The sequence below is a fragment of the Dermacentor variabilis genome, chromosome 2 (genome assembly GCF_050947875.1).
Source record: "Dermacentor variabilis isolate Ectoservices chromosome 2, ASM5094787v1, whole genome shotgun sequence".
Classification (NCBI taxonomy): Eukaryota; Metazoa; Arthropoda; class Arachnida; order Ixodida; family Ixodidae; genus Dermacentor; species Dermacentor variabilis.
This window is the reverse complement of record NC_134569.1, coordinates 131,489,067-131,504,192: the sequence shown is the minus strand read 5'-3', so window position 1 is coordinate 131,504,192 and position 15,126 is coordinate 131,489,067. Positions and strand designations below refer to the sequence as shown.

Here is a 15,126-nt window from a genome sequence, read left to right as displayed (position 1 = left end):
CGTACTACGTGCAGCCGTTCTTTACCGGAAAGAGGATGACCATTCTGCTTCAAGAACACAAAAGGCCTCCTGGTATGATACACATGCTGCACAATAAATGGACGGCACTCAAATTTTTTTCACTGAATGGCTCTGGGCATGGGATCAGTAAATTCCCACTTTTCACATTCTTAAAGGACTGTCAGAGACGTGCGGATTTTTCAGATAAGCTTCAGATAGGCATATTTTATATTTTGAATTATCGATATACCAAACTATTTCCCGATCTCCTTCATGTTCATTGTATTACAGTTCAAATGTATATATATTCCACAGACTTACATGTCTGAAGTTGAATTTCGACCAATGCAGACGGTCCGGAACTTCCAGCCAAGCACGAGTAAATCTTTGTCTGAAGGTGGAAATTTAGGACAGTGCAGACTGTGCAGAAGCCTAATTGAAAGTGACAAACATTGTTGCTTGTGATTTAACTGTGTCTCGGCTGTTAAAGATTGCTAAACCCTTGTGCGGTAGAGATAAGTTTAATAAAAGGCAGATTGTTGTGTTGCTTTGAAGCTACTTGCGTCATAATATGGAACCAACAGCCTCTCTGCAATGCACACATAATTTATGCTTCATGTAGCCTTTCATGGGCTTCTATTCTCAGTCGATTATTAATTTTGAGGACTCTTGACTTCTGTGTGACGTCTAACTGAGCAACGAGCACAGCGCCAATGGCTGAGCCAGTCATTGCTCAGCAAAAGTGATCAGTCAGAAGTATGGTCTTTGTTTACATGCAAGTGGACTGGAATTTTGGCTTTTGCATGCTGTGCACTTATACGAATGCAATGTTCTGTGGTTGTATCACAGAGTGCCCTGAACCGGTGAACATCTGGGCCATCATCTTGGGTGTGATTCTTGGCATCGTCCTCATCGGCCTGGCATTGCTCCTCATCTGGAAGCTGTTCACCACCATCCACGACCGCAGGGAGTTTGCCAAGTTTGAGAAGGAACGGCAAATGGCCAAGTGGGACACCGTGAGTGCCCATTTATGCCCTGTTCAGGGGCTTTGTTTCCGCCCTTTGAACAATAGTGGGCAGTGCCTTCAGCTTATGATCTCACACTCAATGACATGCTACTTATGAATGATAGCAAGCCAGCTTATGTGTTGTCTGTTGCGCTTAGGTGTATAAAGAATGAACCCTTTATTAACAATGGTTAGGTTGTCTCTTGTGCATCAGATGCTACGATCAAATCTTAACTTGTAAAAACCAGTTCTCTGTAAAATGCATGTGCCAACTAAAATGAAATAAGTTGGACTTCAATATATTGAACACAGATGTAACAAATTATTGGGTATAATGAAGTAAACCTAAATTTGGTTATCCATTTTCTACTTCGAGTGTTCTACTGCTATAGTGAAACCAAAAATGAAGGCTATGAGTCACTATTGGTCGTAGCAAACTGAATACTTTGCTCACAGCTCAAGATATCTATTTTAGTATCAGAAATGTCAAACTCTAGAAAGAGCAACTTGAAGGGGCACACTCTGGACTTGCATTCACGTCTTGACCAGCAGATTGGCTTAGTTTGGCAGGCCTGCAATTGGCAAAGCCAACACGTTGGTCTCATGTGATTGCACTGATTGCACATTTGCATGGTAATGACAGTGCAGTGCTTGTGTTTTCAATTTGTACAAGGCTTGTGTTTTCAATTTAGCATTGCTCACGTGCAACGCATCGGCACAGCAAGCCACCAAAAGTCCGTCAGAATAGTCAGGCAGTCCTGTGCAGACCAGCTGGAGGCATGAAGCTTGTGTTCCTCTCGCATAGACCCGATTGCAAATTTCTTTCTAACGATGTCAACTTGTGCACTTATAAGCAATATAGAGTTATAGACAGTGGAATATAGACAGTCGAACCTTGTTTATACGTTCCTGTTACATACATTTTTCTAGCACCAACGTTCACAATCGAGAACACAAAAAATGACCCGGTAGAGTTACGCTTACTTTTTCCGGTTCATACGTTCCCAGAAAACACAAATTTTCGGCACCAACGTTCAGTACGTCGCCAAACTGCGATTGTATGCTACGTTTCTCGGCCGCTAGAGCCCAGGTAAGCAAGAAAATGTGTGAGGCACACGCGATCGAGAACAGTATATAGCTACCTGCCACAGCAGCTTCACCGCATTACTCGCTTGCCCGACACACGTGAAAATGCTGGCATGCACTCGGTTTCACAGCGCATGGTGACATCGGAAGAGTAGCGCATGTATTTAATAGGCAATTACCGAAATGTGTCGCCATTCCCTGCTGCAGACTGTGGTCATATACGTTTTCCGGCCACCAGATCTCGTATGAACGAGAAAAGGCGCGAGGCGCGCACGATTGAGAGCAGTATATAGCCGACCGTCTCACAAGAAAAACAATGGCACGCACAGTTTCTTATTCTGGTACCAGCAATTCTCTGCTGGGGTCGTCGCGTGCTGCATTCACAGCTATTGCTGCCAAACCTATTGCGATAAGCATCTTCGTCTATCTGTTTAACGCGTGGTGCATAGTGCCATTGGTAGCGTACTGCACGCTTTTAGTAGCCAATAATCCAATCGCACCACCATTCCCTACTGCAGGCATCACGTTACAACTCGACTTCGTTTCAATTTCCCATGGTCCTCCTAAAACAGCATGCAATAGGAAAACACCAAAACGTGTTTCGGGCCGCTGGAACACCACCAGCTCGACGCGCGTCGGCATCTCATGCTGCAAGGGCCCGCGCGACGCTTCACATTACGTAGATATCAACAATAATTCAGTCTATCAGATGGTTGCTTCGGATCGAACGTTTTATTGGTTCGTTCGATTTTTCTAGCGTTTTTTTTTTTCCAAAACGTATGAACAAAGTTCTACTGTACAAATATAAAACGAAGGCATTTTCATTTTGTATGTGATTTCATTGTAACACAGTTCAATTCAACTGTGGCAAAATTCTGCCAGGCACACAGCACCAGTGTGGCCTGGAATATTGGCTGCAGTTATCGTAGATACTCACTGACTTATCACACAATTTCATGTATTTAGCCTAAACAAGTGGTACTTTATAGTATCTGCAGCAACTGAGTGCTACTCACAGTATAAATATAAGGCTTCATTTGCATGCACACAGGTTTGCAGCACAGCAGTGTGCTGTTTGTATGCTCCTTCATGTATATTGTCATCTTTTTAGCTCTGCTTCTTCCTGTGATCAATAATGAGCTAGACTGTTGGAGAACCATGGCCCCTCCAGCCAGTAGTTTAGTGCATTCTAGATGTTCTGTTTCATTTTGCTGCTGCTTAACCCTTTGAGGGTCGATTTTTTTCGCCATATGTGACTGCCCATGGTCGATTTTTTTTATTGCAGATTCCAATTGGTCTGAGGGGCCGTAAATGTACTGTAATTTTTCTAAGGTGACCGTAAAGTGAGAAAAAATATTTTGTGTTGGTATATATGTGCTGTTTATTCATGAATAGCGACAATAAAAAAAGGAAATAAACTTATAAGAATGAAACATTTGATGCATTGTTATACACATAAGGCTTAGTAAATGTGCACACGAGAATATTTGGCAGTGTCAAATGTTCCTGCTCATACACTAACATTTATATCCATAATGTAATTGAACTGTGTAGGTGAGCACACTCAAGAAAACTGTGGTTGTGCGCCCATCAAAAAAGCAAAACGTGTGACAAACTTCCGCTAATCTTCATTTTGTCGTCAACCAGAGGCAATTAGTTTTCGCGAGTCTCCAAAAAACTAAAATGAAAGGAAATGCATGCACGGTGGCATCCTTCCTATGCGCACCCTTGTGAGCACTAAACAAACGAGAAGCAGGTGGTTGCCCTTTGAGCGATTAGTAATGAGATAGCCATCAGTTTTGTGAGAGCAAGAAGCCGAACCGCCCGCTGAACGAAACCCAAACCGCTGCCCTCCCGCGCGTGCACCAATGCGCGAGCGGTAGTATATAAATGTGCCGGAGCAAACTAGCTCTAAAATAAACTGTGCAACGAAAGCGGAGAAAGCGATGCGGGAGAAAAAAAATTCCCTGTATTGCCACATAGTGGCAGCACGTGCCAGAAACCAAAAAAGTTAGGAAATTGGCGTGTGTTTTAAACGTACAGACGGCGCTGTAAATGTATGGCATCGGCGATTTTGGACTTGTTCGCGGCGCCATATATTTACGTCAGTGACCCTCAAAGGGTTAAAGGAGTGTGTTTTATTTGTTGCAGTTACATTTATATGCCATTGTTGAAGCCCTCAAGTATGAAATATAGGCTCATGCAAATGCTCAGAGAACTTATCCTTTTTGAATACTGTATTCTTTTAGTGCCAAGGTTGAGGTAAACGAGTGTTGCCGTCACAGGAATTTATGAATATATTGAGTGATTACATTGAATTGTTAAGGTTAAGTAGTTTATTTAGGTTTTTGCAAGACATATCCCACTTTTGATAATTTTTTGGAGTCAGTATAGTGTGGGAATGAAGCAAAACATTCCTTACTATGTTAATTTCCATTCGTATTTCTCTGCCATCTTGTGCGCCGAATGAACTTAAACCAAACTAAATTTGTAAGGCTGTATCCAGCTGATATCTATATGAAATTCTTCTTTTTTCCAGGGAGAAAACCCAATCTACAAGGGTGCCGTTTCAACGTTCAAGAACCCCACCTATGGTGGGAAGCAGTAAGAGGCCAGCGCACTCTAGAAAAGTGTGACGCGACCTCACTTCATTGCCTGCGTCTCCAGACAAAAAATCACAACTAGTGGACGCCTATTTTTCTTTGCCGAACCTTCTGTCTTGCGGTTAAGGAGATCATCATGTTCTTGTCATTTTGTCCTCGTCGTGTTGTGTTGGTTGTGTCAATCTCTCCTTTAATTTATGTTCATGAAATGTGTACTAGGATGCTAGGTTCAAACCATATTTTACCGTGGGAGAGAATCAGTGGATTATACTGTTGTTTTGCCATCATTATGCTGCGACCCCAAGTCGCTGCTTATAGGTAGTGCTCTGCAAGCCAAACTTGTGTATCTGATGTTGAATCGTACAATTTGTCCTGAGTCATCGTATTCATGCGTAATCACAGCTTTCCACATCAAAGAAGTATAATTAATTGACGTGAAGGTTACGATATCTCTCCTCGGAGGTTGGCACAATGTACTTGTTGACTCTATGCTGTTGAAGGCATTTCCTTTTTTGTACAGTTGGTGGTACCTGCTTGGGAGAACTAAAGCTGGTAGAGCTACACAAGAGTGTGCGGATGATCATTGACTTTCTGATGCAAAGCCAGACAAAGTATGGTCGGCACTGTAGAGGCAGGAAAGGCTGTTGGCATGTGGCCTCTTGTTGCTTGTTTTGCAGGTGCCATTTGAGATTTAAAGTCAACTCTGCCTTTGCGGGCTCATAATATAATTATAGTTCTTTTTCTGGCACAGCTTGTTGCCATATTAATCAATGACGTCTGTAGAAGTCTTATCTTTTATCTAGGCAACGTGTCCTGCTAAAGAGCATTTGCCTGAAGGAAAAAGAAGCCTGGCTTCTCTCTCTCTCTTCGGTCCATTAAGATGTCACTGTGGCACGTTGTTGTCATGTGCCACTCTGATCCAGGAAACAAAACAATGCAATTGAAGAGCAACCTAATCCTTAAGAAATGTGGACCCATAACTTAACGTTTTTATATTCTTTTTTTTTTCTTTGGCCAGCAGATGTTGCTTCAGGTGCTCGCTTATCAAAAGTTTTGTCTTACAACGATTGCGGAAATGCTCATTTCTCATTTTGTCATGTTCAGCTATAGTAGTGCTTTAATCACTGAGTGGCCTTAAATGAGTATGCCCTTTACACTTTTGCTGCCGATGCTGCTTGCAAGTACAAACTGATGTTATGCACAAGTTTAGAACTGCTTTTAGTCTTTCTGTCAAACTCATTTGTGTTAACCTTTCCTGTCTTTTGAGTTACCTTAAGAAAGCTCTAGCTTGCTATGGTAACACGTTTGTTGCAATATACTTATAGTTTGTGTGTGAACAAGTTTAATGTATAGTCACATTTTTTTCAATTTAGGGGTGCTGTTCTTAGAAGCTTCCGGTTCTCTGCATGCCCCCCCTGCCCCTTTCTTCTTTTCTTGTCATAAACAATTTAGTTGTTTGTATTTATTTATGAGTACAGTGTATGCATTTTGGAACTTGTAATGTTCAGTTTGCAACTGTTTGCAGTTTCCAAAAGCACTGAGTATGGTCAGTACTTCTGCTGAGCTTAATAATAGCATAGATAATTTTAGCACCTTATTCTGGGAGGAGGATATCTTGCATTTTCCCACGCAGAATATACTATTACCTGTGTACACTTACTGCCACTTGCAAGATGCGCAAGCATTGCGACTGAGGAACAACAAGCCCAAAGCTGTACATAGTAGTGCTGTTTCGTTTTATTGAAAGGCTGACGTTCTCCCACACATGGCGCAGGAGTTTGCATGTGTGCAGGGGAGATCAATGTGAAGAGGAACATCCAATATGCATTTGAAACCGTCTGTTGTCGTAGCTTTTCGCAGGATAGAAAGAAGGTTTGTTGAGACATCCTTTGTAAAACAGCAACTACTTTGACAAGCGTGTCGGCAAACAGTATTCAAATTTGCCAGTCTTGCTGATTTTCTTGCTTGAGTACTGATTAGGTGTTCCCTTTCATATTGGACTACACTGTACTTGTGAGCTGTGACTAGTGTACCACTACATCTACACGAGTGATGTTGCAGGCACTTTGCCAAGCGAATGTGCAATATACCATTAAAGAGAAGGGCTATGTTGCGTATAGTGCTGTGTGTAAAAATGCACACCTGCTGATGAAGCGCCTTTTAGCACCGTGCCGTAATGATACTGAGGCGAGCAAGTACTTCTGGCTTTCGATGAATAACGTGTTCATTTATATACACATGAAAACCATCTTTGTTCTGAACGAAGTTTTCTCGTAGTAAATATTGATTTTAGTGGAACCGGCGTTCCTTGTGTTTGTTCCCTGGAACTGCACGAACATTGACATACAAAGCTATGTGTGAGAGTGAATGCACTGAGCAATAGTGCGAAAGGGAGTACTAAAGAGAATCAAGTAACAAGAGGGGCTACACTCAGTGGAGAGAAGGCATGTGCAGTACATCTGATGACAAAGCGGTAACTGTGGCTGGTAGGATTGATTGAGAGATTGTTGAATGCTTGCAGTAACCATAAGGAGTGTTGCACATAATAAAAAGAAGATGAGCAGTGATGATGGTGCAAGTATAGACAGCCCAGAGAAAACCAATTAGAGCAATAGTAAAAGTATTTTTGTTTTAATTTGAGGAGACCTATACATATAAATGCATGCAACCCCACATTGTGCTGTAAGTCAGTAAGGCTTTGCAATGACAGTCATCTTGAATGCAACTGCTGAAGTTGGCATGTGGTCACTGCGGAGGCCAGGTCATCTGAGCAATGACCCCTGGTTATGTCTTGTGCGTCGTGTGTCTTGGGCAAGTCCACAGCAGATGGTGAACCTTGGTTTCTCTTGTGCCAGGGTTGTCTAGTTTGGGCAGGCGGCACCTCCCTTGATGGAGCCCTTCCACTTGCAGGTGACAGCAGGGGGTGAGGGCCCAGCTCTTCCTCTGGAAAAATTCCTGCAGCCTTGTGAGGTGGCAGAGGAGGGAGCATAAACACCAGGGAATAAGAGCTTGTGCATCATGTTGGAGGGAATTTTGGGGGGCAAGGAGAAGAGAAGGCGTGTCTAGTAGAAGAGGTGTTATTGGATGCCTGTTTTTCATGTTTGCTTTATCTGCCATGGCAATGTGGGAGTCAGAACTGTTGATGAAGAAATTGCTGTCACTGACCAAGTCAAGGTGAAAATAACACAGAGTTACATCGGTGAAACCAGCAAATTCACGAGAAGATTAAAAGAGCACCAAAGGGATGTCTCCAACAAGAAAAAAGTCTCGAACGCCCTTGCTGAACACGCCGATAATTGCAGTCACCGCATCGATTGGGAAAACGCTGCTATAATAGCTACGGAAAAGAATTCGATGACGCGACTCTTGTTAGAATCTTTATTTATTCAAACTACTGACAACGGTATCAACAGGACTGATCGAAATCTTCCTGCCAACTACACCCGTTCCCTATGTCACATTTTGGCATAAAAACGACTTGCGGCTCTTGCCTGCCTTTAGTGTGATCAAGGAACCCGTACGGGTCCCGAAACGTCTCTGTGTTATTTTCACCTTGACTTGGTCAGTGACCGCAATTTCTTCATCATCATGTTACCTGACCAGACGAACTTTCGTCGAACTCTTGACTACAGTCAGAAGTGTGTAGGTGAACATTCAAGGGTGAATCATAATTAGTCTTCTGTACCTTCTAACAGAGTAATGGAGCTTTACTGACATGCTTTGGCTAATTAGACTCGAAGCACCAGGGTATATGTGTACTTAAGTAAGGTCACCTCTACCAAGTGTTTCATGGGATTCCTCAGTTCCAGAGATAGCATTTGGCGAGCGGTCATTCCCAAAAGCTAGTCAAGAATGAGAGGCAGAAAGGCTTTTAGAAAGGCTTGTTGCATTTGTACTTTCTTGGGAATGCTTTCGTCCAGGAGAGGGAACAAACTGTATCGGCCTCGGCACGCGTGTTAGGTGCTTAGTCGTCATGTCCAGGCTTGTCGGCACCTTCCTGCGTGTGGTGGCTCGCTCTCCCACATGCAGCGCCTAGCAGAGAGAAATAGGTTACGCACTGCCTACATGCTTGGACACACTCGCGTATGTTTGCCACAGGAAGTGCTAGGTTTTCGTCGCTTTAAAATGTCCAAAATACCTTCATGGCCTGAGCGACGCGACATGGATATGGATTTCATGGGACCCCTTCGTGCCCACTTTACATTGTTTCTGGCCCCCTTAAAAGTCGTGTTAGAAGTGTTAAAGGGACTTTTAAAGACCCAGTTTTATATGGTGCAACGGGAAAATCCTTGGAAGTGTTTATACTTGCAGACGTTGCTTACAAAAACGTGTAGGATATTGTAAGCAGAAGTTTTCGATCTGAGCCATCACTAAATAAATGTGAGTCTCGCGATGCCGGCTGCACTGTGTATGGACGTCGCTCATTCAAGGGAACCCTCACAATAACTTGAGTTTATTTTTGATAAAGGCAGTCGTATCAATATACCCGAGCTTTTTTGCTGTACTTTCCAGCTGCGCCATCCGCACACCTTGCCACACCTTGAGCCCCGTGTAAATACATGAATGACATTCCTGAATATGATAATTCACACCCTGCGTAAATATAAATGACTAACGTGCATATCCAGCAGGGCGCGCATGCTTGATGCACAGTGCACGGGCGTTTGCATTTCGCCTCTATCGAAATGCGATTGCCATGGCCGGGACTGAGAAAATAATATTAATTGCTTCTTTTGCTCTACCAAGGTGTGGTATGCATAGTTGTTCAAGCACAGTAAATTATAACGTTGAAAACCCGTTGTAAAACTACTGCTCTAAAAAGTATACACAAGAAAAATCCTTCAAAACACAGTCCTGAGAATGTACACAATCAAGCACCGCGCATAGCCTGTTAAAACAATTCTTCACTTGCTGGAAGATCGCACAGTTGCCTCGGGTCTACAGAAAAAAAAAAAGTCACAGTTTCGGTCGAAAGGGGAGCATCGATGCGATATCAAATTAGTTTATAGCTATACCAAATAAGGATAGTAGTTTTATAGGCCGTAAAAACACATTCTTATAAACATTCGCTTACTAGATTAACAAGCATGGCGTTGTGTGCAAGCACACACGAACACATCTCACTCGACGACCGAGGAAACTCGCTGTCAAAACGATGGAGTGATGAAGCACTGCAGCAGCAGCAGCGATCGAATTGACCTTCATGCGGCCTCTTATTTCAATGCGAACTACGTGGCGAAAACAGCGCACACGAAGCTATCAGAACTTGGCGTACACTATGTCCCCGTTGCAGATCCCTTTCGAGATGGGGCCTGCGCGGCCCCTCCATATGCAGCAGCCACCAGAGTAGAATGCCCCCTTCCCTCTCCAGCCCCCAGTGCCTCGCGCGCGACATTAGACGGGGCACTTCCTTCCAGCTTTCCTCCCTTGTGCACGCGATATTGAGCCGCTACTGTTGGCTCGCCCTCACGCTTTCACTTGCATATACAGCATACTTTGCCCAGCGGTGATGTTATCGCCCTTTAACTTTATATGTAACATCACGGCGACGGCAGGATTCCACCTAGCTGGAGTGTTGCAATAATAGACAGCTTTAGTGTAGTGTAAGCTATACCATTGCGTATGCTATAATATAGCGGGTTGTTGCCGCACATGCGCAGAACGCTTAACGACCCATAGCATATAGCATACGCACAATATTTCTCAGATTTAGCGTTAGCGACATTGCGTGGTTTGCGTAGTTTGCGGAAAACATGTCGGCAGTCCTGGCTGTACACTTCGAATTGAATTTGGCTTTGCCTTTGTGAAATTTACTTCGTTAGTAGCAAATAACTGTGTAAACGGCTTTCGCTTAGTCTCAGGCCACTTCAACCACAGTATTGTGGATAACCTTGCACAGTTTTCGAGATCGCTTCTCGTTTCGAACGAGTCGAAGCCTAACGAAAGAAATGGATGGATGGATGGAAGGTAGGAGCGTCCCCTTTGAAACGGGGGGATGGCAGTTGCCACCATGCTCAGATTTTTATTTTTTTCTGTGTTGTGTGTTATTGAATTTCTCGATTTTCTTTAAATACGCCTTCCTACTCTTTTAATCTTATGTCACCTCTCTGCTTTTGAGCCACCAATCCTCCAATCGCCTTTTGCTAATTTCCACCGCATATTTATTTAGATGACTATTATTATCTCTGAACCCTAGGGCCTCGGGAAGGGTGACTGTGGCCGCATCGACATCGGGCTTGATACCATCACATTTTAGCATGAGGTGTTCCATTGTTTCTACATATTTACCACACATAGTACACGTGTCTTCTTCGTTAAATTTTTTTATAGCTCCGCGTTCTGAGACGCCCTGACCTAGCTTCAAAGAGTACTAGGGCACTGCCTCTTGCGTTATCATAAAACGCTTCCTTCCTAATCTGCTCTTTTCAGTATAGATATAGTTCCACACTATGTTTCTTTTCCATTGAATTTATCCAATTTTTACCTTCCGCGTTTTTAACCTGTCGTTTAAGCTCTGTCTTTCTCCGTCCTCGTGTCTGGCATACTTACTGGTTCCTAGTTCTTTTCCGCCATTGTGAGTGAACGCTCTTTCTCTATAGGTATTTAATACCTTAGCTGCCCACCGGTTATCGTCCAATTTCTTCAGGCGTTTTTCCTATACGATTTTACTGTGAGCTTCCCGTGCTTCGAACGATACCCAGCCCATATCCCCCTGTACTGCTTCGTTTGTGGTTTTCCAGTGGGCACCTAGTGCTAATCTTCCCACAGCTCTCTGATTTACTTCTAGTCTCGACTGAACCTCTGCCCTTAAACACAGGACCCCATTCCCGAAAGTAAGCCCTGGCACCATTACTCCATTCCAAATACCTCTCAGTACTTCATACCTGTTGTACCCCCACAATGCCCTATATTTCATAGTTCAAGCTTAGCCTTTAAGAGTGGAAAGCGATAGCACTCACGCCCAATGCCAACTGCAGCTTATGTAACCATAATGTTTACCGGGAAACGCTGGCGGCGAACGCTATGCATGAAGGCCAGCGTTCTGGTATAAACGCGGCCTCTTGCGTGGGCCGCGATGCGGTAGAGTTACTGTATATGCTACCAAAGGTAGCATATATTAGTAGCATATAGGTAGTATATGCTACTTTTGGTAGCATGTGCAGTTACTCTACGATGCGGCACAGGTGAGTGCCATCTGGAAGTGTTGCAAGGAACCGGGCGCGCCGCTTTATAGCGTTCGAGATTTGCGCGCGGCGGCGCGTGCTAATCTCGGAGGCCATGGCCGCTCTATGATTGGTAGAAATGCTTGACAAGTGGTTTTTGTTTCGAGTTTCCGCGCAAAAGAATGATGTTTTCTCGTATATTCAAATTACAATCAGACGCTATCATGTCTGTAGGTTGCGTGTAAGTCGTAGTTTGCAACTTTTCTGACGTATTTATTTTGAGAAATTCAGTTAGTAAATTAACTTCCTCGCGCTACATGTAGGGCCTGCGTAGTTGGGTATACGTTGTTCGAAATGATTTTTGCCGAAACGACAGTCGACGCTAGACGCGGATTTTCTGGAACGCGGGGCCCTCAAAGCTGTCGCGTTAAACCGCTTCCAAGTTTTTCCGCTCCCCTGGGAGTACCAAGAACGGCATCGATTTTATATGTAAAGGAAATGGGAGCGATCATGTTTTGAAATGTCTAGGTAAGCGCGCTTTTAAGATGAATTACTCAACACTCATTTTCTCCCAGTTTTCATGCGTTATACGAAGCGCTCAGTTTGTTTGTTTCGTTGAAGTAGGATTAGCACATTGCACGTAAGTGACGAACGATAAATGTTGAATTTCGGTAAGGTAACTACAGCCTTCGTAATAAAAAATAAAATACTTATTCAAGTGTTCCAGAGCGTGCCATACTGTCGTTATCCGTAATGATCTCAGGGCTCCAGCGTCCTAAAACAACCGTATAGAGGAGGCCGCGTTCAAATTCGATGTAAATGGGGAGCGTATGTTAAATGTAATGTCTAGCGAAACTTTCACGCTTCTGGCTTAATTATAATCGTTACAAATAATTAGTGAACCCTCGTTTATTTTCTTTCTTCCTATTCCCATGCGTTAAATGAGGTTTTCAGTTTGTTTTCCCGGTGCCCTGGGTAAACAAAACAACGTACTTTGCTTATTATATTTGGCGGAAATAATTAAGGGGCGCGTTAAGAATGATGTGTACGCAAAGTTAAAAGTGTGTGGGTTATTACGATCTCTGCATAAAAAAAAAAGTCGCAGTTTCGCCCGCAAGGCGAAGCATCGATTACGATAGCAAATTAGTAGAAAGCTATAGGAAGTAAGGATAGTAGTTTTCTCGGCCGTATGTACTTGTAAACATTCGCTTACTATCTAAATTAACAAGCACGGTGTCAAGCGCGCACATGTAAACATGAACACATCTCGCTCGGTGACCGCGGAAACTCGCTGTCTGGAGTGAGGAATCGCGGAAGCAGCCGCGAGCGAATTCACCTTCGTGCATCTCGCGCTTCAACGAAAACGAAACGCCGAAAGCACGGCGCATACGGAGCTACCGGCACTACGCGCACTCTGCGAACATCGCAGATCGCTTTGAAGACGAGGTCCGCGCGGGCGCGCATTTTGGCGACGTCGCAGATCGCTTTCAAGTTACAGCATTCCTCCTCGCCCGGCCGCTCCGTCTCCTGGCCTCCTCGCCGCTCGTGCTTTTCTTCGTCTATCGCCCTCGCCGTTTGCTCGTTCGCTCCGGGGCGCGCGGTTTCGCCCATAGAGTTACGCCAGGTGTGGCATTAGAAATTATTGTTGGGTCTATTGTTATTGTTGGGTGCATAGGCCTTTTGCCGTATTTTAAGCTTGTTTATTGTGTGCCGTGCTAGCAGCGATGACGAAACGGTATGAAACTGGTAGAAGCAGATGATTTTTGTGTTTTTCCGGCAGAGTAACTGCGCGCTTGTTTTGTCGCTTCGGTTTGGCTGCCTACTTCTAGTTGGAGGCCTCTTGATGTCAGTTTCGTGGACAAATTCCTTTTAGCGTCGAGTGCTTGTACAAAAATCAGAGCTCTTTGTCTCAGCAATAATTTGTACGTTATGGTGCACGGTGTTCTTATGCCTGCCAGAGCTTTATTTGAGTGTTGTGTCGTCCACGACCAATGCACCTGCAGGCATAAACACTGTCGCGATCGAGCCGCTTCGCGAGTTATTTCAACCGTATTGATCAGATTCTTGATTTATCTGTCTAAAGACGCTTGCCCGGCGTGACAATGAAGTCAAGTTTTCGTCGGTGCATGCAACGCAAAAGGCGATGCGTTTGCGTGTGGGCAGCACTATTTAGTACCTACTGATTCAACTCGATGTGTTTGCGCAGTTGGAAAGGGCGTGCGTGTATACCTGCGTGTACCAAATCGGCTGCCGTGTGTTGAGCTTGTGCAGACTCATAATTTATTAATGTTAGCACAGCGAGGACCGAACCTAAGGCGCGTGACATATTCGCCTGAATAACGCGAGCGTGCGAAGCACCTCAGCTATTCAGTGCGAAGCACCTCAGCTATTCTCGTCGTTTCGTCATGACGCCGGCATCTCTGTACGTAGTGAAACTGGTCCTACATCTTTATGACAAACTGGTGCCGCTGGCGCTAAGGCGTGGACATCACACTCGAACCTGTACTTCATCAGTAAACAAAGCGCACGCAAGTACAAAGGTTACACATGGAAGTGGTTTCCACCAACGAGCACCTTACAAATGTTGGCCTTGTACGCTGCAACGCGAGTGTAAAGCGCTTTGGTTCTCCCTCTTGCGGATGTGCCGTTTACAGCACACGAAAAAAAAAAAAAGCCACGTAACGGAGCGCTTGCTTAGTGGTATCGTGCTGCTCTCAAGCGTGCGTTCGGTGAACAAGGTCCGCTGCATGGTGACTGGCGACGGGGAAGCGGCAGGGCGGTTTTTATCTCCTCGGCAGCGCTCGGCCAGCAGCATGCATTTGCGCCGTCATCCGACGGGAGCCGTCGGCCCCAGCTGCCTACAACCATAATAATACCCTGTTGCTTCCCGGTCGCCAGTCACGATGCAGTCGACCTTGTTTACCGAACGCACGCTTGAGAGCAGCACAATACCACTGCGCAAGCGCTCCGTCAGGTGTTCCTTTTTTTATATTTCGCGGGCTTTCTTTGCAACCCGGGAAAAAGGACTACGTGAGACGTATCGTACAGGAAACAACTCGATCGGTGGTTTCTGAAAGTGCGCTATAAATCTGCGTATCACACTTCAGGTCCTCAGCCAATAATTTATAAGTTGGGTAATTAAACTTAATTAATTCGTGAGTTATGGGGAAAACAAAAAAAAATGCCTGAGTTACTATAGGCCAGTGCGAATATAGTATGCCTTTGGTTCAATTCGCTTCCGACGCTTTTTTCATCTTTAAAAAGTCTT

General features: G+C 44.4%; 1 protein-coding gene across 1 annotated transcript in view; it reads left to right on the top strand.

Moving 5' to 3' along the window:
• mys (position-specific antigen beta subunit myospheroid) overlaps positions 1-6,993 on the top strand; it is a 43,559-nt gene extending 36,566 nt beyond the window's left edge. The window contains exons 20-21 of the mRNA XM_075681990.1: positions 850-1,016; positions 4,632-6,993. Of these exons, the coding sequence (XP_075538105.1) occupies positions 850-1,016; positions 4,632-4,700 (236 nt within the window). The 3' untranslated portion in view covers positions 4,701-6,993. The remainder of the gene's footprint in view (positions 1-849; positions 1,017-4,631) is intronic.
• The last annotated feature ends 8,133 nt before the right edge of the window (positions 6,994-15,126 follow it).